Source organism: Pseudorasbora parva, chromosome 11 (genome assembly GCF_024679245.1).
Source record: "Pseudorasbora parva isolate DD20220531a chromosome 11, ASM2467924v1, whole genome shotgun sequence".
NCBI classification, from domain to species: Eukaryota; Metazoa; Chordata; class Actinopteri; order Cypriniformes; family Gobionidae; genus Pseudorasbora; species Pseudorasbora parva.
The window spans coordinates 6758105-6785625 of NC_090182.1; the positions used below are offsets into that span (position 1 = coordinate 6758105).

At 39.0% G+C, this 27521-nt stretch overlaps 1 protein-coding gene across 1 annotated transcript in view; it reads right to left on the reverse strand.

The window, feature by feature from the left end:
• The window catches only part of abcb7 (ATP-binding cassette, sub-family B (MDR/TAP), member 7), a 63231-nt gene that overhangs the window by 15566 nt on the left and 20144 nt on the right, over positions 1–27521 (reverse strand). Inside the window, exons 6-12 of the mRNA XM_067456894.1 lie at positions 22655–22923; positions 20171–20259; positions 19987–20074; positions 9971–10145; positions 6941–7098; positions 4864–5027; positions 4233–4362 (exon numbers count right to left, since the gene is read on the reverse strand). Of these exons, the coding sequence (XP_067312995.1) occupies positions 4233–4362; positions 4864–5027; positions 6941–7098; positions 9971–10145; positions 19987–20074; positions 20171–20259; positions 22655–22923 (1073 nt within the window). The remainder of the gene's footprint in view (positions 1–4232; positions 4363–4863; positions 5028–6940; positions 7099–9970; positions 10146–19986; positions 20075–20170; positions 20260–22654; positions 22924–27521) is intronic.

Here is a 27521-nt window from a genome sequence, read left to right on the forward strand (position 1 = left end):
CCTCCTGGTTGCCTGACATTTACAAATATTAGACACCAAATCAGTTTTCTTGCCGCTGAAAACAAACATTTTGGAGAAAAAGATTAAGGGGCAGTTAACTCGACACCATTTTTTTTCCTTTTTTTTTTAGTGCATCGTAGTCGTGTTGTACCCAAAACATAAATGGAATCAATACATAAAATGCTTAATATTAAAGGTGCACTATGCAGCTTTCCGTCCACTGGAGGGCGCTTATTCAAAACAAATGCGTAGTTTTATGACGCAAAGTGTGAGCGCAGCATCTTGGGAGATGTGGTCTTCACCTCACAGCCGGTGGAAAATAGGACTCGGGCAGAAATCATGTTCATGCATGCGGTTATTAACGTTACTGTAGTCTAAAGCAGAGCAGGACCGAGTGTTATGGACCTGAGCACAGCTGCTGGAGCGATTGTTAAACAAATACCCGCCTCGCGAATACTGGGACTTTTATTATGAAGGGACGGGAGACAGTCGCCGGGCGCCTGCACAGATCCGCTCTTCCGGTTATGATTTTGAGGTAATGTAGCTCTGTTTATCATATTAGATACATTTAAGTGTGTTCAAAACGATGTTATGACATTACTCCGTGCGTTCACTTGTTCACACTGCTAAGAGTAAAGCGCTCCTGCCAAATAAAAGCCGAAACCGAGGGTAGCGCAGATATGACGCGATTGACAGGCGACTCCCTCAAATGCTATGCTGAAACGTCCCGGTCCTTAGTTAAAATAGCAATTTTCTCACAATTTACAAATAGTTGGAAACATCTGGGATATTGTAGGTACTCAACTGAACAAAATATATAACACCGGCCTAGTGGTTTTTGGATATTTTACTGCAAAAATACTACATAGTGCACCTTTAAAGGTGAGCAAGAAAAAGAGCTATTAATCTGCAGTGAAAGCACAAGTATTGGTTTATCTGGGAAAGCATTCAGTCAGCATGCCGAGTACCTCCGTATGTGCACAGACACATATCTTCAATTATAGTAAAAGTTGCTGAACACTAAAAAACCTTAATCTTGCCTTCGACACTACACTACAGGATAGTGTACACTTTTCTCAGCTATTTTTTAATTTAGTACTAGTCCTGTGTTAAAGCAGCACTAGGTAACTTTTCAACCTTCATAATATATTTTTTAAGACTCTTGTGATGATAAATCAACTTACAATAGGTTGAATGACACGTCTGCCATAGCCTGATGGGGTCTGTATCGTTTTTAATCGTACTTTTAAACTTCGGGTTTCGTTTGGTAACCCGAGAACAAAAAAAACTACAAAATTCGACTGCTTTACGGCATATACGTCACTTCCACCAACACACACACTTCCTTACAGTCGGACGTGCGAGCCCAACTTTGTTCGTGGGATAATATAGTCATGTCCGAAGCAGCAGAGACAAATAAGAAAGAAAAGGTTTTGTTGGAGGAAAGCAATAAGAGGAAACGAAAAAGGGATGGGATTAAAGGCAGGACGAGGATCAACATGTGACCAGCGTTTGCTCGTCGGCGTGAGCTGAAGGAGGCGTGCCCGACCGATGCTGTCCTGCTTGTTACGGTGAGCTACCACTCAAACATTGAACTGAAGTATCATATAGATTCTGTAAAACGGTAACCAATAGACTACTATAATGACGCTGGCTTGTAAACGTGAGCATCGTGATTATTTGGCGTTTGAAAAAAATAAAACCCGTGAAATTATATTCATATGACATGCTGAAACATGCCACTGACTGTAACGTTACCTGGGATGAAGACATTTCACACGCAAGAAATCCTCTTGCAGTGTTCAGGGGAACTGTTAGTGCTGCACCAACCCGCGGGACGCTTTTATGAAGTTATTTGGCCCGCACCGCACCACTGTATATATTTTTACAACCCGCTGCGCACCCGCGACCATTAAATAGACATACGGGGTCCGCGGGTTATGAGACGACCCACGCATCACTAGTTCAGGGCTATGCACGTGCGATGGCATCCCCTGTTGTAGGATGACAGATCTTACGACAGTAGTTGAGGACATTATTTTTTCCAAACTGTAGGGGGACCCCGAGAGCAAAAGTAGCCAAGTGGGGCTTTAAATATACTTTCCAGTTATCATATTTAGTCATCTTAGTCCTGTTTCTGTTTAGTCAAGCTTTAGTCAACTAAATGTCTAAATTTGATCTTAGACACATTTTCATCATGCTGCATAATTATTTAATTGATCTCAACTCCACGCGACCTTTGCCGGAGAACTCAACTCCATGCGACCTTTGCCGGTGTTGTAAAAAGAATTTCAGGATACAGTAATGGAAAGGTTGTCAATGAACATTTTTCACCATTGATTTCATTGATCAAATGAACACTACTTTCCTTAAAGTGTTAGTTCACCAAAATGTTTTAATTATTTCATTAATGACTCGCCCTAATGTAGTTCCACACCCGTCAGACCTCCGTTCATCTTCAGACACAGTTTAAGATATTTAATATTTAGTCCGAGAGCTTTCTGTCTCTCCATTGAAAATGTATGCACACTATACTGTCCCTTTCCAGAAGGTCCAGGAAGGGAATAAAAACATCATCAAAGTAGGCCATGTGTGACATCTGTGGGTTAATTAGAGTCTCTTGAAGCATCGAAAATACATTTTGGTCCCAAAATAATAAAAACTATGACTTTATTCAGCATTGTCTTCTCTTCTGGGTCTGTTTTTAATCCGCGTTCGTGACTGCACAGTCTCCCTTAGACTATAAACGAAGCTCGCGTGCCAGATAACAAGTCACCAGCGTCACTGCGCAGTCACGAATGCAGATTGAAAACAAACACTGCATCATCATTGTCAAACATCAGCACTGTCTTTTCTTCCGGGTTTGTTTTTAATCTGCATTCTTGACTGCGCAGTGACGCGAGCTTCGTTTATAGTCTAAAGCCCTATTCGGACTGGATTAGTTTAACATGGGGACATGGGGGTAAAGTCATTTTACCTCAGGACGTCTGTAATATTAATGGCCAATTCGCACGGGATAAGACATCTCAGTAAAACTAGCAGAAGTGGGAGGAGTAACTCGCTTTACGCACCTCCTTGACGTCATGTGCGTATGACGTTACCGTTATAACGTGAGCAAACACACAACCTGAGCGCCAGTCTGAACTCCGCCTCCAATATGTGTGTTTTAATAAACAGTTAGGTCCAGTCTAACGATTCTGATTTGATTATGTTGGTAATAGACACTTTCCTAGAGCTAAAATGTGTTGAGCCTCTAATAAGTGCTTTTGATCTTCTTTTTGCTTTAAATGATATGCGGAAAATACTGGACATTTTCCACAGATTTGTCCCACCACCTAAAACGCAACCGAATGCTTCAAGCGCCTCCAAGGTCGCAAAATGTGCTCTTTTTTAACTTTTAAACAGGCAATGACGGAATTTTACCATACATTTTTACAGCAGGTCTATTCGAACGGGATTAGTATTACCTGAGGTAATTTTTCCGGACCTTTTTACAGAAGGTAAAAGTCTCGTTAATCTTTACTGACATTGTCCGTAATGATTACCGAGATGGCCCATTCGGACGGGACTAAAATCACCGAGAACCTCTGGTAATAATTACTTTACCCCCACGTCCCCATGTTAACCTAATCCAGTACGAATAGGGCTTATGGGAGACTATGCAGTCGCGAACGCTGATTGAAAACAAACACGAAAGAGAAGACAATGCTGCATAAAGACGTAGTTTTTGTTATTTTGGGACCAAAATGTATTTTCGATGCTTCAAGAGACTCTAATTAACCCACAGATGTCACACATGGACTACTTTAATAATGTTTTTATTCTCTTTCTGGTCTTTCTGGAAAGGGACAGTATAGTGTGCATACGTTTTCAATGAAGGAACAGAAAAGCTCTCGGACTAAATATAAAATATCTTAAACTGTGTCTGAAGATGAACGTGGGTCTTCCGGGTGTGGAACGACATTAGGGTGAGTCATTAAGGATATAAATGTAATTTCGGATTGAACTTACCCTTTAAGGATGTTAGGATCACCTGCATTTCACTGACTTCACCCCTATTGTTTGTCGTTTCCAAAAGTCGCTCTTCATTTGTAAAAAGTTAAACATCTCAACTTTGTCACATCCTGTCACTATCGCGCATATCGCCAGCTCTCAATTGAAATGAATGGGATCATGTGGCTTTGTCGCTGACGGTGTGCATGAGAGCTTTAGAATTACAACCAAACCCTCACCTGCGGTATGACACCCACAGACTTCCGCAAGCTCTCCAAACTAACATCACGGATGTTCTGACCAGCGATGTAGATGTTTCCCTGCTGTGGCTCGTAGAAACGAAAGAGCAATCTGACAATTGTGCTCTTCCTAGAGAAAACGAAAAACATTCTTAAAGCACTGTCTGAACTGTGACCAACAAAGACAATATTTTTTTATTGTTCTATTATTTTAACAAAGGGCCAGTGCATCTCAAAGCAAACTGTAGTGTTCAGGCATCTGCTCTCGTAAGCTCTTTGAGGCGAGAGGATTAATGGCCCGTTTGTAGCGATGAGTTTCTTTCCACTTTTGGTATATAACCATTAAATCGAACATTTAATCAAACTCGTTATCGTTTTATCGAGAAAATTATATAGTAACAATTATCATTATCGTTTCATCACCCAGCCCTAGGTTCAAATGATGAAACGTCAGTCATATCAGGGTTAAAAGGCAATAATGAAACTTATCTAATAGTTCTCAGAACTTTTGCCTTTATTGCTGTATTTCTAAGTCACAGGGCTCCAATTTGTACCCTTTTGTGCCAAAGTCACAAGTTCAGTGAAACCTGAAGGTAATATAATGCCAGTAAATCTTTCCTGGAGCACTTACCCAGATCCACTGCCACCAACAATGGCCACCTTTTTCCCTGCAGGTACTTCAAAGGAAACCCCGTCAAGCACCTTTTGTCCCTCCAAGTACTCAAAATACACATCCTCGAACCTGATGGTGGCTTCCTGGGGTGTAACGAGCAGCGGAGGGGCCATTTCTTTCTCCTTTGGTACACAGAGGTTAAAAAAAGAAAACAAATTTAACAGTCTGATGCTTATGTTTTTGAGGCTTGAAACAGAAGAATGGCGTCAAAACTATAGCACTCAGCACATTTACACCATTCTACTCACAGATGTGTTATTTGAGAAATCAAATTAGGGTCTCACAATAATGGCTTGATGGGCAGTGCTGTCATGCGGTGAAAACCATTACTGATCACGGCGAACAATCGGACAGATTTTATACACCGTAATTACAAGCCGCATTCAAATTTAGCCAAACGAAGAATGAGATTCATCAACCTCCCCCACTAACGCTATGAAAGACAGGAAACTGTCAAATGGTTTCAGAATTAAAACAAATACTAGGGCAAATGAAATGCTTTAAAGCTTTCATTTGTAATATTCAAATAAAAAAAGAAGCGCTTGTCATGGTATTTTAAAAAGCTCTGACATTTTAGAACAGCTAAAGCCAATAATATAACACCATTCACAGGGTATTCTTTTCACATATAACTAACTCTGTTTACTTAATGGACTATTTGCACTGAGTTTGGTGACATACTTCTGTTTTGAAATAGTTCAGGGGTTTTTTAAACCATTCCTGGAGCCTCAGCAGCACTGCACATTTTGGATGTCTCCCTTAATGGACACACCCAGCCCTGGTCATGGAGTACCGAACTAATCAGCTGATGAGTTGATACAGCTGTGTTAAATAAGACACTCATCCAACATATGCAGTGTCTTGTACTATACAAACAAGTAGTGCATGTAACCCTATCTATTGAGATGCATTTCCTAGGGGGGTGTTTGTATAGTACAAGGTAAAAATCGCTTTAGGCCTTGTGTGCTGACAACACATGTGGTAGTATGTTTTTAAGGGGAAAGTATTAACAAGTAGTGTTGCACGATATACCGGTACTAGAAAAGTATTGCGATACCCTGCTATTACAAACGGTACGATATGGACTTTTATTAGTACCGGTACTTTAAGGAGGACAGCGCTAATATGAGCTGTATTTCTTAATGTGCGTGGATGTGTGACAGCAGGTGTCAGGACGTGTGTGCAAAGCTCTGCTTCCACCGGTCACTAAACATTGGAAGTAGTAGAAGAGTTAAATATACGCGCAGCGCATGATAAAGAAAGCACCAGAAATATGCACGCATGAGAAGAAAAAGCGCGCCGCGGGACGTGCTCGCGCTACCGGACTCTGACCTGAAGCGCGCGCACACGCCTTTCAGACATAGCCCGTAAAAAAAAGTTGTCTGTACGCCATGTAACACTAAGATCTCAGTTGTTATTAATGTCAGACTGTACGATAGTCAAGGTGCGCTAAAAACAGACGCACGCAAGAAAACTCATCCGGTGTTTTATATAATCAATGAATAACGTGTTTGGTGACGGTGAGCTGCATTAAACGCGGGATTTAAATGGTGGCTACAAAGAAATCTCTAGCTCTCGTTTTGGTCATAGTTTGTCTTGAAAAAACGAGATATTTGACGATCGTCGTAGAAGCAGTCACACTGCAAAATTAAGCGCCAAATCTTCTGACGCTGCCAGAATTTCGTCTGAGGTATAATTTGATCACAGCACTCATTAATCGGCTGCCGGTGAACATGTCAAACTAACGACCAAAGACGTTAGATTTTAGCCTAGGATCAGAGGAATCTTTTAGGATTTGCTAAATTTATCTCAGACGGCAAAATCGTAGGGCAGAAATCGCACAGTGTGCACTGGGCTTAACTGTCCAGCCTTAATTGGCAGCCATAAAATGTAGTGATAACCTGCATTGTATGTAGGTGCGATGAACGCTGTTACTGGGAAACTCCCGAGTTGTAATAAGTAGAACGCAAGCAGTCAATTCGGCAAAAAACAGGAAAACCTAGTAAAGCAACGAAGCAGGAAAAGCCTAACGCACCTTTATTTTCGTGTCCACGCTGAGCAGTGTAAAGAGTGTGTTCATGTCTATGAGGGCCTGTCTGGTCTCTCTGTACACGGTGCCCAGGAAGTTAAGTGGCAGCGAGAGCTGGAAAAGCAGCCCGTTCACCATCACTAGATCACCCACAGTCATCGTCCCTACAGGAGAAAAAAGGAAAAGCATCTATAACACAGCTGAGATTCAGATTCAGATTATATAATGCCATGTCAAAGGCTATTTTCATGGCAAAAATGTAATTGCAAAAATACAAATATCAAAAAAATACAATAAAACCAAGCAAACAATCAAGTCATATTATACAAGATTTGTTAAATTAACATATGATTAGTTAAATCTTACTAAAGTCCTTAATTGAAATAACTTATATTAAACCCATGACAGTCCAATAAAATATGTTTAACATAGAGGGAAATCTTACAAAACATGTATAGAGTTGGGTCTTCACCTTTAAGCCAAAAAGCATGAGTCAAACTTGTATAACCTAATCGACATCTGGTGAACCACTTGATCAGATCTAGTTTTAAGGACGAATTTCATATAGCTTATTAATCTTGCATGTGTTCCACTCCTCTTGCCACTTATCCAATATATACAGATTAATAATAGGCCTGATATCTAAGGGAGGAATTTTAAAGGAACACTCCACTTTTAAAAAAAATAGGCTTATTTTCCAAGTCCCTTAGAGTTAAACAGTTGAGTTTTACCGTTTTTGAATCCATTCAGCCGATCTCTGTATCTGGCAGTAGCACTTTTAGCGTAGCTTAGCATACATAATTGAATCAGATTAGACCATTAGCATCGCTCTCAAAAATGACTAAAGATTTTATTTTTTCAAAGAAAATATTTTCAAAAGATAACATTACTATTGTGTAGTTACATCGTGTATAAGACCAACGGAAAATTTTAAGTTTTGATTTTTAGACCGATTATAGACTATTCTCTCATAATCAGGGAACTTTGCTGCCATGCAATGGGTGCAGCAGTGCAGTGATATTACGCAGAAAATAGTACCTAGCTATATCGGCCTAACATTTTTTTGTTTTTCCTTTTTCTGTTGGTCTTAGTACACGATGTAACTACAGAAGAGTCAAGATTTAAATAGGAAAATATAGTAAAAGTCTTTTGAGTGCGATGCTAATGGTCTAATCTGATTCAATGATGTATGCTAAGCTATGCTAAAAGTGCTACTGCCAGATACAGAGATTGGCTGAATGGATTCAAAAATGGTCGAACTCAACTGTTTAACTCTAAGGGACTTGGAAAATGAGCCTATTTTCAAAAAAAGTGGAGTGTTCCTTTAATTCATTAACTTCCTGATTAAAGGGATAGTTCACCCAAAAATGAAAATGTGATGTTTAACTGCTTACCCCTAGGGCATCCAATATGTAGGTGTGTTTGTTTCTTCAGTAAAACACAAACTAAGATTTTTAACTCAACTGTTGCAGTCTGCCAGTCATATAATGCATGTCAATGGTAACAAACATCTATGAGAGTAAAAAAAACAAAAAAAAACATGCACAGACAAATCCATATTAAACCCTGCGGCTTGTGACGACACATTGAAGACACGAAACAATCGGATTGTGCAAGAAATTGAAACTGTATTTATATATTTTTTTTTACCTCATATACAACACTATGTACATCAGCTTGATGACTTCCGGCAGGTGAGGTCAAAATACACAATATGGCATAGGGATCCGCGCGAGAGATTCTCTGCCACTTGTATCTGATTGAGATACGTCATATCATGTACATTGACCTCACTTGCCGTAAGTGATCGCACGCTCAAGGCTGTACATAGATAGCCTTCGAGGAAAAAAAAAAGATATAAATACTGTTCATTTTCCTGCACAAACAGATAGTTTCGTGCCTTAAGACATCAATGTGTCGTCACAAGCAGTGGGGTTTAATATGGATTCGTATGTGTATTTTTTTTTTTTACTCCCATATTCACTGTGACCATTGACATGCATTATACGACTGGAAGACTGCAACGGTTGGAGTAAAAAAAAAAAAAATCTACTGCAAAAAAAAAACGATGCTTCGATGCCCTGGGGTAAGCAGATAAACATAACGTTTTCATTTTTGGGTGAACTATGCCTTTAAAGGGTTAGTTCACAAAAAAAAAAAAAATTATTTCATTAATTACTCACCCTCATGTCGTTGGACACCCGTAACACCTTCGTTCATCTTCAGAACACAAATGAAGATATTTTAGTTGAAAGCTGAGAAAGGCTTCAGAGAGGCCTTTATTGGCATTCAGTACATTTACACTCACAAGACCCATAAAAGGCACTAAAAACATCGATACAAAGTCCATCTCACTACAGTGGCTGTACAATAATTTTACGAAGCGACGAGAATAGTTTTTGTGCGCAAAAAAAAGTAATGACTTTGAATCAATGACCTCGCTTCTGGGTCACGTGTCCGAATGGCGGAGCTGCGTCATATTCTCATGCATGCGTCGAGTTCGAGTGGATAAAGTCGTTATTTAGATTTTTGTGCACACAATAACTATTTTCGTCGCATTGTAAAGTTAATTTACAGCCACTGTAGTGAGATGGACTTTGTATCGATGTTTTTAGTGGTTTTATGGGTCTTGTGAGTGTAAATGTACTGAATGCCAATGGAGGCCTTTCTGAAGCCTTTCTCAGCTTTCAACAAAAATATCTTCATTCTTGTTCTGAAGATGAACAAAGGTCTTACGGGTGTCCAACCACATGAGGGTGAGGAATTAATGAAATAATTTTCATTCTTGGGTGAACTAACCCTTTAGGAGCTTCTGCATCCGCTTGCTCATTTCCTGAAAGTCCAACATGGCCTGGAAACCAGCAGAAGATAACACTGAAGAACATAAGACTTTTACATCTGCTTTTATTGGTTGGATCAGAAACATTAAAGCTACAAGAGTCTAGAATTTGAAGCCATGAAGGTAAAATAATTCAGTTTAGCCCTGAAGCTATTTTGTATAGCTAGTGATAAAAATATAACTTCACTGATTTTCACCTGCCATTATGCCTTTGCTTGCCATCACCATAATAGCGGTGAGGCCGACGGTGAAGATGGCACTCTGACCGAAGTTGAGCAAGGCCAGAGTAGTGGTAGTCTTCAGCGAGGACGACTCGTACACCTTCAGAAAACCATCATACCGCTCGGCCTCATACTTCTCATTGTTGAAATACTGAAAGAGAGAGAAACAGAAAAAGACCTTGGAAAAAGAGCACAACAGAACGGCTACTAAAGAAAGGGCATGACAATGACCTGTTTGAAAAAGGGATCAAATAAAAGACATAATCCGTAGGAGCAGATCCTTCATTTAAAATGTACTTGATATTGTATAACTGACTGGAATCACATTCAATGAATAAGGTGCAGTGGTAATATAATGGCACTTCAACATTAACCATAGCAATATATACGATAACCAAAGTATATGATTAAATTCATTCATATACCGACATTTACTTGCCAAGGTACTTATTTAACAAAAAAAAAACAAAAACCCTTTTTAAGTGTCTGTCTTCTCATAAGCAGTTAAAGGCCTCTGGGATGTGAAATCAAGCATGTAACAGCACCCATGCCACATGCTGGTGATGCCTCAATCACACATCCAGATGTCATTAAAGCTACAATTGCATCTCTCCAAAAATCACCAGCTGAGTAAACCAAAGGCTAATGCCTTCACAGGCTCAAAGATGACACAGAGTGGCACAAACATCTGAGACTGTTGAGCAGGGAGAATGATAGGAGTGAAGACAGCTGCACAGAGAGCGCGTGGCTGTGAAATAGAAGTGTGCCGCAATTAATTAGCTCTGAAATGTGACAAAGAAGGGTGAATGGATAAACAGCGACTGTTGTTTATGTGGATGACAGTGACAGGATTATAAAGAGCACCAGAGCAAATAAGATTTAAAAAACAACAACTGAGCAGTACTCCTCCCCCAAAATATTAACACATGGCCATACATTTGGCCTAACGATAGTTTATACTAGGCCTGCACGATAAATCGTTATAAAATCATGATCTCGATTCACCCCGTTCACGATTTAATTTTTAAATGACTTAATTAAAAATGCAGTCTTTATTTTGAAAGGACAGCTCTCACAAAGTTCAGGGCTTCACCCTCAGCCAATGACAAAGCGCCTTTTAGTTACGTGTTTCACTCTTCAAAAGAGCGTGTTAGATCAGAAATAAACTAAATAGATAATGAGGAAAACCCAGGTCCTAGTGATGAGAATCAGCCAACCACTCAAACTGAACTTGCGCCGAAAAAAGGCTCACATTCGGTGGTGGGGAAGTATTTTGGATTCAAGCAAGACGACGAGAGTCAGTATGATGTGATTTTCAAGGCATGCCTTGCCCTTGTTGCAGTACTGCAAGGTAACACCACAAATCTTTATCAGCAATTAAAGAAAATGTGCTGCTATATATACAAAATAAAATATTCATTTTCGATGTTCAGGCCATATTCAGCACTGTGCATTAAACTTCTATTTTGGTAACCTACTTAAGGATAACCAAGTCTTCTAAAATAGAAAAAAATAACATGCATATATGTGTACATATAATACACATGTGTCGAACTTCAACAATAAACTAAAAAAAACTTTTAAAATAACTTAAATATTTAAGCATGACTTTGTATTTATGAAAAGGTAACATTTACTAAGGTTAATAAATGCTGTAGAAGTATTGTTTATTGATGGATTCATTAATTTAACATTTAATGCATTTTTACATTTGAAAGTTGCATCTGTTAACAATAAGGATCTGTGAGCTAAACGTGAATGATCAAGGTAGAATTCATATATTAATATTTATACATTTATTTAATTTATAAGTACAGTACATTTTCATGGTTCAGCACTTTTTTTTGTACTTGGAGTATTTTGTTTGTTTTCAATGTTTGTATCCATTTTAAAAAACAATGGGTTGATTAATCGGTTAAAGGACAACTCCGGTGAGAAATGAACCTAGGGGTAATTAACAGATGGTTACCGAGTAGATCGTTCTCTGAGAGCTCTCGTCGCTCGATGAGTCGAGACTGTTTTCCAAGATGGCGCCTGTCCGTGAACGCGTAAGGCACTATGTTTATAAAGTGTCTTCTTATTAAACTGTTTGTACTCTTACAAAGTTCTCAATGCTTCGGTTTGCATGTTGGGACCCTCATTATGCTACTGTGTTAGTGTGGGGCTATTTTTAGCCTTATTAGTGGTATTAACTAGCGATTTAATTTCACTACTCTGTGCCCCATAGACTAGTGCTATAAGCTAATCTGTTTTTAAATATAAGACTCTTTACATTCGATTCTCATGAAAACGCATCCCAGAGAACGATCTACTCTGTAACCATCTGTTAATTACCCCTAGGTTCATTTCTCACCGGAGTTGTCCTTTAATATGTCCAACCTAGTTATTGTTTTAATCAGTAAAACAATTGTCAAAATAAACAAAAATAAACCAACAAAATAGGTTGATCTCTATCTATCATTTTTACTCATCTGATCCATTTAAAAACTAAAATCACCACCACTACTGTGTAGCTCAAAGATACAGAGCCTGCTTTTCATAAAAACAAAAACAGGCAAAAAAAACCTCTTAAAGTTTTGTCTAAAATGTAAATTACCAAATACTAACTTCTTGTTTTTCAAATGTTATATAATAGCAATATCGCTCACAATTGTGTTTATTTGGAATATCACAGTGTATGAGGCATATATTTAACAATATTTTTTTCCCCCTGCGGTACGAAGGAGAGCGATGGTACATCTTGTTAGCATTACGATAAACTGAGCTCCTTTATGAACACATAAGGGACAGCTCTCCTGGACAGCCATGACATTTACAACATTACAGCTCATCAAACTCAGCGAAGAATCCTGTGCCAATTATCAGAGCAAACTAAATGTTTGGAGGATTGTTTCACGAGTGTGGCTGGTTTAAAGACGTGCATAGTGCTGTCAGCAAGTGTGTTCAGAGAGAAACAGACAGATATATGTGCTAGTGCAACGGATTTGGAGTGGGTGGAGATCTCATTATGCATGCACACTAGCTTAAAGTGACATTAAATCCACATGCACTGACACCAGTGACAGAAAACAAAGCTTGGCACAAAATATATCCGCACTTAACATGAACACAAAACAGATCGAGTGTTGAGACAGAAACCAAGCAAAACAGCTGTTAGGAAATAAGATACTTGTATGTAAAGGTGACTGTGACTGCACATTTCACTGATTAGCACATATATGACTACATTTACAAAAGAAACAGCATTTCACAACCGGCACTAACTTATTTCCTGTTAAAGGCACAATATGTAATTTTCGCCACTAGAGGTCGCTTATTCAGGAACTCTGTGCTTTCACTTGACGGCGGCTATGAGACTTTTGTTCACACTGCAGTAAGAGTTCGATATTAGGCATGATAACACATAGTACTCGCGGTGAATCAAGAACACCAGATTTAAACAATAAGACTAGAGAGCTGTAGCCTAAAAAATCTAGACGCACCCTAGCGGCAGCAAATCTAATCTGCCCGCGAGTGTAGTCTAGGAACTCTCAATACCCTTCTGAGCTGTAATCGCCAAACTCTTGCCGGGCCAATCACATTGTGTATAGAGTCGGTGGGCGGGGCCATAATGACAATGGCCGAGTTGCGTTTGCATGCTTCTAGTAAACACAGAAACTGGCGAACGGCGGTCTTTCGAATCAGCTTTGACCGCGACTCTGGAAGACTTGGAGTTAAGCTTTTCTCTGAGAAAAGAACAAAGAACGGCACTAAAGTCATTCTTAAAAAGGGAAGATGTGTTCTGAGTTTAGCCGACCGGATACGGCGAAAGTTTAAACTATCAACGAGCTCTACTTCACCTTCGTTGCTCTGGTTGGTTGTAGCGCTATCCTATCGCGTGCAGAGGGACCGTTTATCCCGCCCCTTGGATTGAGCTGTCAATGTTGAGTTTCCAGACCAAACATCTTGATGTGGGTCTGGCTTGTCAGGCTAGGAGAGCTGGCGAACAATCATTAATTTTCTATCGATGAATGTCTCCAAACAGTTCCTCATGGTCTAATAATCATATCATAGATGCGCATCATACATTAAAGCGTCTTTGGTGTTTCTGTGGTTTCAAAAAAAAAAAAAAAAACAGAAAACGAGGGCAACATGGGTAGGATGTCATTGATAGATGGCTCGTGTCCATGTCCTGGTTAAAATTGCTTATTTCTCTGGATTTAAACATTCTTGGAAATATTTGGGAAAGGATGCTTTTTCATAGTCAAATTGTGACAATGAGCAAAAATCTAGCCATGTTATGACCTTACTTCGATAACTGAAAAGGGATTAACATGACCACACGTTGACAGTTTAAGCATTAATTTGAAAACATGCATGTAAAAGCTAATTATCAAGCCCCTGCTGAGTGACCGCATAATTTAGGCTACATCGGCAAACCTGATATTTGTAACTTTACATTAAATTAGAATGTAAAATTGCATTGAAGTCATTTGAAGGGATAGTTTATAATCATAGGTGACTACAGAAGTATTGAAGACATCCATAAAACTGGAAAGCCTCATCACAAAAGACACGAGTCCAATCAAGGTGCAAGTTCATCAGTCAAATCTTAATTAAGAGCAGATCATTTATATCCGAGTTAGGGCTGCATGATCAATCGTGTTTTAAACGTGATAATGATTTCTGTTTCTCGATTAATTAAAAATAATTGTCATGATATTTACCCCGCTGATTATTTGTCCTGAAAAGGTTTTCTAATTTAGAAATTTCCGTTGTATTGCATTGGGATCAAGCCTCCACTATCTTTGCTGTTTGAGGCTGCCAGATGTCAAGAGATTAAATCCCAAAATGGGGAATTTCACAGGGTACATTTTCTGCCACATGCTGGCAATCTGGCATGCAAGCGCACACGCTCTCTTTGCACTGCAAAAAAATGTAAAATGATCTGATAACTGACAAATAAATTCTGCTTGAATGAAAGTGTCCTAGGACCCTTCACGAGGCAGAGTGTGCGATTCGCTGCTACTAAATCTGCGAGTGAACTTTCTCTGATGGACTGTAATAAATCCAAACATGAATCTTGACCATATTGTTTGCGATCAGGTGAATAAATGCGTTCTGATACAAAGTGATTGTATGATTGTATCTGTGATGCAAAGTAAAAATGTCACAAATTGGAGGTTTCATAATGTAAAGCAGTTGAAAATACATAGCCATGTTCTGCTTGCAGTGTTTAGGCATTTCAAAGATGAAAATGCCAAAGAAAAAGACAATAAGTATTGGTATCAAAACCAAGCAATCATATTGTTAACACTGTTAAAATACATAATCTACATAATATATAAACCATCATCATCCTATGTACATTATACCAGATGCCTGCAAAGGGCACAGCCCTATTTGCATTTGTGAAGCGATCTGAATCTGTGGTTTGTCTCGTTTGCAACTGAACATATACAGTTTTAATAAATTATTCACCCCCATTGCAAATCGGGTTTATTAGCAAATGTAGACAGACTGGAAAAAAAACAGACTTTCAGCTGTTTGCAATGAACAAATCAAACAAAAGTAAATAGCTCAACACAACACATTTTTTAAGTGGATTCCCCAAATTCAACTGAAAATGCAACTTTTAATGACTTCTGGAGTCTCAGAGTTATTCAACCCATTCATGGCAAGCATCTGTAGTACTTAGTAGAGCAACTTTTTGCTGTCATGACCTGCTGCAAACGAGATGTATAACCAGACCCAGCTTCTGGCAGCGTTTCTGAGGAATCTTAGCCCGTTCCTCATGAGCAATTGCTTTCAGTTCAGTAATATTCTTGGTTTTACAAGAATCATGTGCTGCAATCGCCTTCTTCAAATCCCACCAGATTTTCAGGTGACTGTGATGGCCACCATAGTATCTGCCAGAACTTCTGCAACCAAGCTTTGGTGTAATTTGAGGTAAACTTGGGATCATTGTCCTGTTAGTCCAATGATACCCAAACTTCAGCTTCCTCACTGAGCAAGCTTACATGCACATCAGTAAGCTGATAACTCACAAATATCAGCTTATTGAAATAACCAGTTTTCCCCCATTTACATGCAAACCAGTAAACTGACAATGGAAGTAAACCGTGCTTACATTACTTTATTAATAAACTGGGTTATTTCCTTGTAGTGATGTCAAAAATAATAAGGTCCATATCTGACTCTGAGTTTCTCAAATGTTATGCCAGCTGTGATGTTAAATAAAGCGTGTCAGCGGGAGATTTACGGCTCATATTATCCCTCATGTGGTTCCAGATGCAGCGTTTTGACTGAACCTCTTCTGCTTCTGCTGCATGAGATGAGAAGAACATCATTACAATTTTCTGGGTCTTAAAAGAGTCTGCGTTTGTGATATATGTCCTTATTTGATGCAAAACGCTCGCTCGCTCTGTCTGGATGCATTTAAATCTGCTCTAAGTTTGCGTTTTTGTCACCTATCACACATGCGCACTTCAATAAGCCGACAGAAAGCAGGTTACAGGGCAAAAAACTATCTGTCCCGACAGGTTTATGCTTACGCTGTTTATGAGCTAACTCGGATAAAAGAAAACGGGTTACAGCGTTAACATGACCATGTTCATTGTCAGCTTATTAGGCATAACCGGCTTAAGAACGTGCATGTAAACGCACTCACTGATGGCATGATGGTTTCTCCTAGGATTTCCTGATAATTCAATGAATCCATCTTGCCTTCCAGCGGTGTCTCTAAGAACATTTAGAGCATATTTCTGTATCCTGTTTTTTGTTTAAGGGTGATAATACCTTCTCTTAACTTTTTGGACCATTCTTTTGACTTACATGCATTATTACAAGCAATATTTCTAACATGCAGTCAAACGTGACACTCAGCAAACCTAGCCAGTTCAGATATTTCTTGTCTTCTAGCTCAAGCACACCTGGTGCAATTAATGAAGCCCTTGAGTAGGTGCATCAGGTGTGCTTGAGACACAGGGCTCCAGACTGAGACCAAATGGTGGCATTTTACGACCTTTTTTTCCTGCTCGTGCGACTAAATATTGTTAGAGGACACACTGGTGCAACCACAACGTTGCCTAACTGATAAAAGCTGTCATTTCTGTTAAATATGAGAAACATCAAATAGCAAATGATACGTAAACGCAACAGAGATACTCATTTGCGCTGCGCTGCGCAGACCATTTATCATCTCGAAGCAATAATCGAGAACTCAGCACAAGCTCCTACACAGGGCGATCTCGAGCACACAAAAACGTTACTACACAGCGCTGGGAGATCCAGTGAGAAAGCGTTTGAATTCACCACAGAATCAACATCACTACTGCGCGAGATCTAGTGGAACAGTTTGGTGCAGAGTTTACTGTTATAAACCACAGATATCAGATTAAACAACGCTGACGAGGAAACAAGGAAAAACCATTGTTGCATGAATGAAATTCAAGAGTTTCAGTCAGTCCACAAATCACCAACATTCACCATGGACACACAAGTGTTGCCATAAAGCATTTTATTTAAAGCTGCTGTCCGTAACTTATTCTGTGTTCAAGAATTACAAAAATTATATAATGAGAATGTACAACATGAATCCAATTTTCAAACCATGTTTTTTTGTCTTACCCTGAAATATTATGGTACACTTATAATAAGTGTTTATATTGGGACTATTTCAGACCGGTCTAGTAGGACCCCCCTCGCCATAGACATATGATAGAAGTAGCTCCGGCTGCAATGTTCTTCTGCAAGACGCATGCAGTTCTGTTTATTAACCACTAGAGCGCAAAAAGTTACGGACTGCAGCTTTTAAAAAAAGATTTGTATTGTCGTGAGGGATTCTATTCAGGGGGTTGAATCATTTTGAGACCGCAGAAGTCATTAAAAGTTGCATTTTCAGTTGAATTTGGGGAATCCACTTGAAACATTTGTTGTGTTGAACTTAGGGATGTACCGAATCCAGATTTTTGAGGTTCGGCCGAATACCGAATCCACTGGTTAAGATTCTGCCGAATCCCGAAACCGAATACCGAATCCACTGGTTAAGATTCTGCCGAATCCCGAAACCGAATACCGAATCCACTGGTTAAGATTCTGCCGAAACCGAATACCGAATCCACTGGTTAAGATTCTGCCGAAACCGAATACCGAATCCACTGGTTAAGATTCTGCCGAATCCCGAAACCGAATACCGAATCCACTGGTTAAGATTCTGCCGAATCCCGAAACCAAATACCGAATCCACTGGTTAAGATTCTGCCGAATCCCGAAACCGAATACCGAATCCACTGGTTAAGATTCTGCCGAAACCAAATACCGAATCCACTGGTTAAGATTCTGCCGAATCCCGAAACCGAATACCGAATCCACTGGTTAAGATTCTGCCGAAACCAAATACCGAATCCACTGGTTAAGATTCTGCCGAATCCCGAAACCGAATACCGAATCCAACTCCCATTCTCAGTCCATTAATACAGTAAACACATTAATGACATAAACAACGTCCACAGCAGTATTTTTAATTTAATTTAATTTTTTTTTTTAAAGGCAACATTATGCCAAGATGACTGTGCTGTATTGCTGTCTGTAGATTCCTTCATGCACAACTCTTATTCTCTCAGATGGGAAGTTCGGTTCTTTTCTGTGAAACGGTTCTTTTGGACAGTTTGTTTCAATGAACCGGTTAAAAAAACGGATCACCGCTTCTTTTACGTCTTTACGTAATGACGTCATTTCTATCATCCCGGCGGATGAAAATACATTCAAACACATCCATATAAAGTATTTGTAATCAAAACTTAGTATAGTAATAATTATTATTGTAATCATCATCATCTTGGATACGTTTTTTAATTCATGTTTTGCAAAAGCACTCAATACAGCCACTGTCGTGCAAACACTGATGTTTTACACAGATTAAATAAACTTACATTGACATAACATAAACTTACACAAATTCTTGGTTCACCCACGCTTATATATTATCAGCATCAGTTTTCCGAGAGAAACAGCATCAGTCGTCCCACGACGCTATTACGCATGCAGTATCTCAGCTCACCGGTTCTCACAGCAAAACATGTCTCAGCTCAGTGAACTGTTGGAGTTACAACATATACTTCAAAATATTAGTTTATTTCTAGTCTGAGGGACTGTCACTCACGTCAGAAAGTGAGTAACTATAGTAACTTGTGGGATCAGCGCTGATTTGAGACACGAACCGTTTAGAACGATACAGTCCGATTTGGTGAACTGGTTCGACCGGATCACTAAAAAGATCCGGTTAAAAAGAACGATTCGTTCGCGAACCGGACATCCAGTGGCTATTGTTTAGAGTTTTCATCACGAGACAAATCAGCATTGCAAATTGAACATATAGCTCGACTTGAATTGCCTTCTTGTGACTGAAAGTACTGCCAAACAACACATTTTCTGTTCACAAGTTCCATTTTCACTCTCTCACAGCCTACTGCATTCGAACGGTCCACCTAGGAAACACATTGCCATAATCAACTGCGGCATCATGTTCGACCAGTATTGCGTAGTGCAAGCGGGTTCGGTTCGTTGGAAAACAATTCTAAGGTTCGGCAGAAACCAAACCCAGTCAAAAAGCCCAATATTCGGCCGAATCCGAACCCGAATCCTGGATTCGGTGCATCCCTAGTTAAACTATTTCACTTACTTTTGTTTAATTTGCTCATTGCAAACAGCTGAAAGTCTGTAAATTTTGCCAATAAACCTGATTTGCAGTGGGGATGAATAATTTTGAACTGTATATTCATATGCACACACACACCACAAAACTGACTGGAGCAGCTCCAGAGGAAAGAGTGCCTGAATATAAAAACCTCTGAATGGCATATACAGCTCATATCTGCTGCTCCAAGCAACCGAAACCACACATGAAAACCCGCAACACTCACAAGACACTCGTATGTACCTCGCTAACACATGACAAAAAGACGACTTTACACAAATGTTGCAGTGACAATGCAGTTCGTGATGTGACCCACCTTAACAGTCTCATAATTGAGGAGAGAGTCGATAGCAGCATTTCCAGCCTCATTATCAGCCTTATTCATCTGGATCCTGAACTGCGTCCTGATCAAAGACACAGACGAGTGATTAATACAGTAGTAATCAAGTGAGGACAAAAGAAACACTGTTTTTTAATGCAACATGTTTTAAATACAGTACCTCCACTGTGTAAACGCGACTGTGAATGCGCTGTACGCTGAGAGTGTCCCGAGAGTGACCAGAGCAAACTGACCTCCGCATTTATAATACTGCAAAGAAACAGCGAAACAGCTGAGGGTTACTGAAAGAGCGACATGTCTTCATATGCATGGCATACATTGAGTCTCTGGAGAGCAGCTACATCCATCTTCATAATCTGCACTCATATTCATTTTCTACTCTGCATTTTCACCATCTAATGGAGTGTTACAAATGGAGAAATGCTCAGTTAGAGCAAGTGTTTCTGGCATCACTGAAGGACTTGGCGTTAATGTGGAGGTGAATATCAGGCACATCAGCACGTAGATCATCAAGGCTCCTGCTGAAAATCGCCTCCTGTGACCGTATTTCATTGAGAGAAGGGTTTCTGACTTCATACTGTACATGACTTTTAAATCTGTCTTAATGAGCTGATGTTTGGATGTGTGTGCTTCACATGTCACATGACTCAGTACTCCTAACATCAATGCACAGTTGAAATTTTGTACATTTCTCTGTATGTGCTAGGAGATCTATTTCCATCTGGTTTTCACATGATTAACCTGGTTTTAATTTTCCAAATTCTGTTTTTTTCTGTTTGGTTTTTTTGGACTGAAATTAATTGATTGAATACAATTTTTGCAATGAAAAAGCATGTATAATTAATTTAAATCATGAAACATAAAACATTAAAAGTTTAACAAACTTATTAAAGATTATTAAATTTATTAAAATTTAACAAAAATTGCATGTTGAGAGTTTTGATGTGTTTTTTTTTTTTTATACCAAATTCAGTGTTTTCTGTTTTAAGCTTCTGGATTCCCTTTTAATGGTTTAATTACATTTTAATAATCAAAAAGCATGTCTAATTGATACTTTCATTAATTATTAGTAACTGCACTTAACAAAACAATAGGAATTTTAAAGTCAAACAGAACTTTTATTTTGACAGCTTGCCGTGAAGACCTTTGATTTCTGTGTGTTTATGATATGACGATGATAGTTTTTTTCTTAAATGAAACGGTAAAATGCTGATGAAGTGACTCTTAGAGCGGCTCTGGAGATGAAGTTCATGCATTCATGTCCTCATAATGAGGCAAAAAAAACCAGTGTCAAGTTTGCTGCAGTGTGTGTGTGTGAGTGTGTGTGTGTGTGTGTGTGTGGGGGGGAACCATTTATTCATGCAGAATTCATTTTAAAATAGTCTTTTTGCAGCACTAGTCTATAACGTGATTTAATTTAAATGTACTGACCTGATTTTAATGTATTCATCAATTTTGACAAATTCTGTGAAATGCAGCTTTATTTAGTAAATTCTGTTTTTATGACTGGATTCTGTGATTCTGAATCATAGGGCCCTACATCTGGTTCTCAGATTAACTGTTTATTGAAGTAGGAAGATTATCAGAGAATAAATAACTTGCAATTTATTCTACTCCTTACACAAATCTATCATTTGACTTCATTAGATTAGGAAAACAGAGCGGGACTTCCAAGCTCATTCTTGAACATGGCAAAAGTGCAACTAGCATGAGGGATAATGATGTGTTATACTCGAGAGTGTAACACTAATGACGATCTCACATTAACCCGGTGAACAGATTGATTTTTATGCCATATATTCACTGTGATTTAATGTATACATGGTCTGGTCAATGTCAACAAAACAGTCATTTCCAGATAGTATCCATAACATCTGCGTTTGACTGTATCTTAGCATCTGTGCCGTTACAGTGTGCTTGTTAACACAAACTCAAGTGTTTTATGTCACATATATAATGCACAGGCAGCGAAGTGCTTGACCTGCTGCTTATCTCTACTGAAAACAACAACTCTGTTTTAAATACGCCAAGCTTTATCAGACTAAACTGAAGGAAATATAAATGTATAAAACCGATGTCTCAGTATTTTGGGGGTAACCCAAATATTCAAGATGTTGTAAAATGCTGACCATGCAAAAATGTTGTAAATGCGGCATGTTTATGTTGCTTGATACTATAAACAAGGAGCACACCGAAATTTCGGCTACCAACTTTCATTGGTTCAGACTCATGCCATCAAGAATTTGCAATGAATATTCACAAAGTTGGGATGTTGTGCTTTAAAACGATACCAAACTTGTGCTGAGGGGAAGCGCCATTCATTGAAAAGCCAGCAGAGAAAAACTGAATTTTTCATGGACAAGGGAAAGACACTCCTCTCAGAAAACATACAAATAAAGATACTTTTAGATGTTTAATTGCTATTTAGAACATTAGGATCACTAAACGAGAGCTTAATGAACACATTTTTGTGAAAACCTCAAATTCAACCAAAATTGGCATTTTTTTGGCTATTACTTAGCCCATGCGCATTCCCACTCATTTTGCCAGCACGTCACATTTTGTGCCCAAGAACAGCCTTTATATGTGGCAAAATTGTGGCTTTATTAATTTTCAAACATATGAAGATTTAATTTGGACTTACCAAAATGCCACTGACTAGTATCATTTCAAAGAGCGTAGGCCCAAGGTTAAAGACCAGAGCACTGAGCACAAAGCTAATTCCTCGAGTGCCACGGTCAATTGCTTTGGACAGCGCTCCTGTCTGCCTGCTCAGGTGGAAGCCCAGATCCAGGTTATGTAGATGGAGAAAGACATTCTTGGCTATCCTCCTGATGGAGCTCTGAGCCACTTTCCCAAACACGGCGTTCCTCAGCTCATTGAAGAGAGCTGCTCCAGCACGGGAAGCACCATCTGAAAACACACACACACTTTCACTAAAGTCCTGCCAACAGAATAAAAACTTAGAAGTACAGATAAGAAAAATTACATGAAGTGTGTGCCAGTTCATTCATGTAGTTGCTGGATAAAAAGAGGGTGCCACTGAGAGTGCTATGACTGTTTCCAATAAATCCTAATACATCGTAGCACTCTTAAGCCTATCAATGACAAAAATTAAGAGCCTAACATTGCATGTTAACAAGCTTTAGGGGATGCAGGGGATCTGAAATATATTCACAGCAATTCACTTTTTCCACATTTTGTTATGTTACAGCCTTCTTCCAAAATTGATTAAATTCGTCACTCACTACCCTGCTCCTCATTCATTTTTTAAAGTTAGATATCAACCTTATTAGTATTCCTCAATCAATCCATTTTAAACAATACAACAAGAAAAAAATTACAGAATTATAATTGAATGCCTGTTTTTTCACTAGTTTTTTTTTTTTTTAATTGTATAGGGTAGCTAACGACCCGAGGTGTGTAGGATTGTACGTAGATTTTTTTTGCACAATGATAAATTAATCTATAATGATGAAATAGGGCGCAATTCACCCTTATTCCACAAGGTGGCGATGTCTGATACCCAATGATGAAGTGACGTTTCACTCATAGTTACCTCAGACAGAAAACGAAACCATAATAATTATAATCTGCAAAACTTGAAATGGCTCAGTGATTTACTGCAGAGAGCAAGAACTAAACACAATCAAATAGTGTCACTGTCTCTTGATGATGGATGTGGTCAAGAAGCTGTCAATGATCAAAATACTGATTTTGAAGACTTTGAAAATGAGTTTGGAGAATATGCTCGAGATCGCAAATATGAGTCAGATGCTGGATATACTGGTAAACGAACTCTGACGAGGACAGATGATGATGGTATTAAACATCTGCTCAAACTAAACCCTTCTAAGCTCCAAAAGGTAACGAAATAAGCTTTATTTTATTCTTCTGTAAGTGTTACTCTAACATCAGGAGTTTTATATATTATCACGACAGGTAGAGGTCTATCCATGTTAAAAATAGATCCGGGTCGCTAACGACCCGAATATGTAAGAATGATTGGCGAAACAGTCATGCATTTAAGGATTAAAGCACCTTTGGCACCAATTACAGTCTCAAGTCTTTTTAAGTGTGATGCTGCAAGTCTGGCACACCTATTTTTGGGCAGTTTCTCCCATTCTTCTTTGCAGGACCTCTCAAGCTCAAGGTGGGGAGCGTTGCTGCACAGCCATTTTCAGATTTCTCCAGAGATGTTCAATGTTCAATCGTGTTCAAGAAATTTTCAGAGTTGTTCCATCAAAACTCTTTCGTTATCTTGGCTGTGTGCTTAAGGTTGTTGTCCTGTTGAAAGATGAACCTTCGACCCAGTCCTGAGGTCCAGAGCACTCTGGAGCAGGTTTTCATCAAGGATGTCTCTTTACATTGCCTTATCCATCTTTCCCTCAATCCTGACTAGTCTTCCAGTTCCTGCCACTGAAAAAATCCCCACAGCATGATGCTGCCACCACCATGCTTAATTGTAGGGATGGTATTGGCCAGGTAATGAGTGGTGCCTGGTTTCCTCCAGACATGATGTTTGCAATTCAGGCCAAAGAGTTCAATCTGTTTCATCAGACCAGAGTAATTTGTTTCTCACAATAATAATAATAATAATAATAATAATAATAATAATAATAATAATAATAACAATAATAGATTTGATTTACAACACACGTGGTCTGAGAGTCCTTCAGGTGCCTTTTGGCAAACTTTAGGCGTGGCTTTCGTCTGGCCACTCTACCATACAGGCCTGATTGGTGGAGAGCGCCAGAGATGGTTGTTCTTCTGGAAGGTTCTCCTCTCTCCACAGAGAAATGCTGGAGCTCTGTCAGAGACCATTGGGTTCTTGGTCAAAGCCCTTCTCCCCCGAGCTCTCAGTTTGGCTGGGTGGCAGCTCCAGGAAGAGTCCTGGTGGTTTCAAACTTCTTCCATTTACAGATAATGGAGGCCACTGTGCTCACTGGGACCTTCAATGCTGCAGACATTTTTATGCACACTAATGCCATGATACAATACTGTCTCATAGGTCTACAGACAATTCCTTAAACTTAATGGCTTGGTTTGTGCTCTTACATGCACTGTTAACTGTGGGACCTTATATAGACAGGTTTGTTCCTTTCCAAATCATGTCCAATCAACAGAATTTACCACAGGTGGACTCCAATCAAGTTTTAGAAACATCTCAAGGATGATCAGTGGAAGCAGGGGCTGTGAATACTTATGTACATGTGATTTTATTATTTTTATTTTTAATACATTTGCAAATATTTCAAACAAACTTTTCTCATTGTAATTATGGGGTATCTTTTAGAATTGTTAGGAAAATAATAATTTTAATCCATTTTGGAATAAGGCTTTAACATGACAAAATGTGGAAAAAGTGAAGTGCTGTGAATCCTGTCCGGATGCACTGTATATTCACACAGTAAGAGGCTGGAAACACACCAGACTACACGATAACAGAGTACTTCTTCACTCAAGAGCACCTAAAGCTCATTAAACCAGCCAACATCTCATCACACCTGGGTGCAGCTTAAACTCTTCTTGACCCACGAGTATATCTGACTCACTAGCTGTGTTTCCATCCAAAATTAAAGCAAACCTTTTCAAAGTTTGAAAAAAAAAAAAAAAAAAGCGAATTAGGAGCATTTCCATCCGGTTGTTCGAGTGGATGGGATGATGGTGGTATTGGTAACCTAGTAACAAACAGTAAATAAACCACCCTCTGCGGAAACAGTCGATTAGTCACGTGGGTTAAATGTTCGCTACGTCCATCACTATGTGTTTCCATCTACCATTATTCGCATTAACTCTTTTTCGGACGTCAAAAAATCACCTCAAGCGAGTCGAGGTTTTTTTGCCATGAAACTTGACATTTCCATCACTCGTTTCTAATGCAATACTTCAAAATACGCATAAAAACTGGGTGATGGACACATAGCTACTGTATAGTAGAGCTGTTTGATAAGGGCCAAAAACTTTTTTTAATCAATATTGAGATTTTAATCACGATTTTGAAACAATATTTCTCTAGACCTGCGTCTCGTGTTTTTAACCACAAAAACATGTTCTGTGTGTATGACCCCTAGTCTGTTTTGCTGCAACGATAGTTTGACAGGCCTTGCAAATGACCTGGATCTATGATTCACTATCTCTCCTGCATCCAAAATATTCCTACACTCTCAGAGAAAAAGGTACTGTTTGTCACTGGGGCGGTACCCTAAGGTCCAAAACCAAAACAGTACTACTATGTACCTTTACGGTACTAATACGCACTCTTAAAAAACTGATATGTACCTTTTAAGGTACTAATATGTATCATTTAGGGGTGAGTAAGGTACAAAGATGTGCCTTTTCACTTTTGTACCTTAGGGTACCGCCCCAGTGACAAACTGTACCTTTTTTTCTGAGAGTGTAAACCACAAATATATATATATATATATTTTTTTTTGTTGCTTCCAAGTCCCTATCCATGCCTGAATTCACATTTTAAGGTATTTAAGGCACTGTTTACACCAGGTATTAAGATGCATTTTAGTCAATTGAATAACAAGTAGACGAGGGAGACACATTCCTGTTTACACCACTTTAATCTGTCTCTTTTGTCCACTTTCAACCACTTCTGCCCTTTCTTCGAGGGGAGGGTTGATGGGTGGTTAAATGTATGGGCTTTTTCAGATCTTTCCATCTAATAGACAAAATGAGCTCACGCAATTTACATATGAAAGCACCCAGACAAAACAGATAAACATACGGTGAGCATCAGACCAACCGAATGCCAATAATGTTTATGCATTAGGTCAGTAGGCAGAGAGAAGGCGGCCTTTTGAGGCAGTTTGAACACGTTCAACCACATGAGCGTTTACACTATGAAAGCAATCTGGTCAAATGCTTTTCCACAACCTGGAAGTGCTCGAAATAGGGGTGTTAGGATTCACTCGTTTTCTTGATGCATCGATTACAAATTCTGACGATGCATATGCATCAATCTTAAAACATGCACTTTTGAATCATGATTCATTGATTTCGGCAATAATCGATTTAAAATGCTTATCAAATTAATCGAGATTTGACCGCGATTCAGTGATTTAAAATTAACATTAGATTATACTATGTGTGAATTAATGGAGACGTCATCCACGGCCTCACACATCTCCTTCACAGACACGCACTGCACTCTCTCTTTCACTGGATCACTTTCGGCTTCATCTATAGCTCTCACTGACACATTTTTGAGAAGCCCACATTTTTGAGAAGCCCACTGCTATCACATGAGCAGATGACAGCTCTCTATCGAGACAGGAATAATCCTGAGTCAAACCGCTCAAGCCATCGTCAACTGCCAAGTCACTACTGTTGAAATAAAACGATTACATTGTATGGAAATGTCAACGTTATTGTCTATAAAATAAAATACTGAAGTTTTACTGAAAAATGGGTCATACAATACCGGAGAAGTTTAAGTAAAACCCCGCTTATTCAAGGAAGCACATTTATTGCAAGGACAGAGCATACTCAGAGTTCTG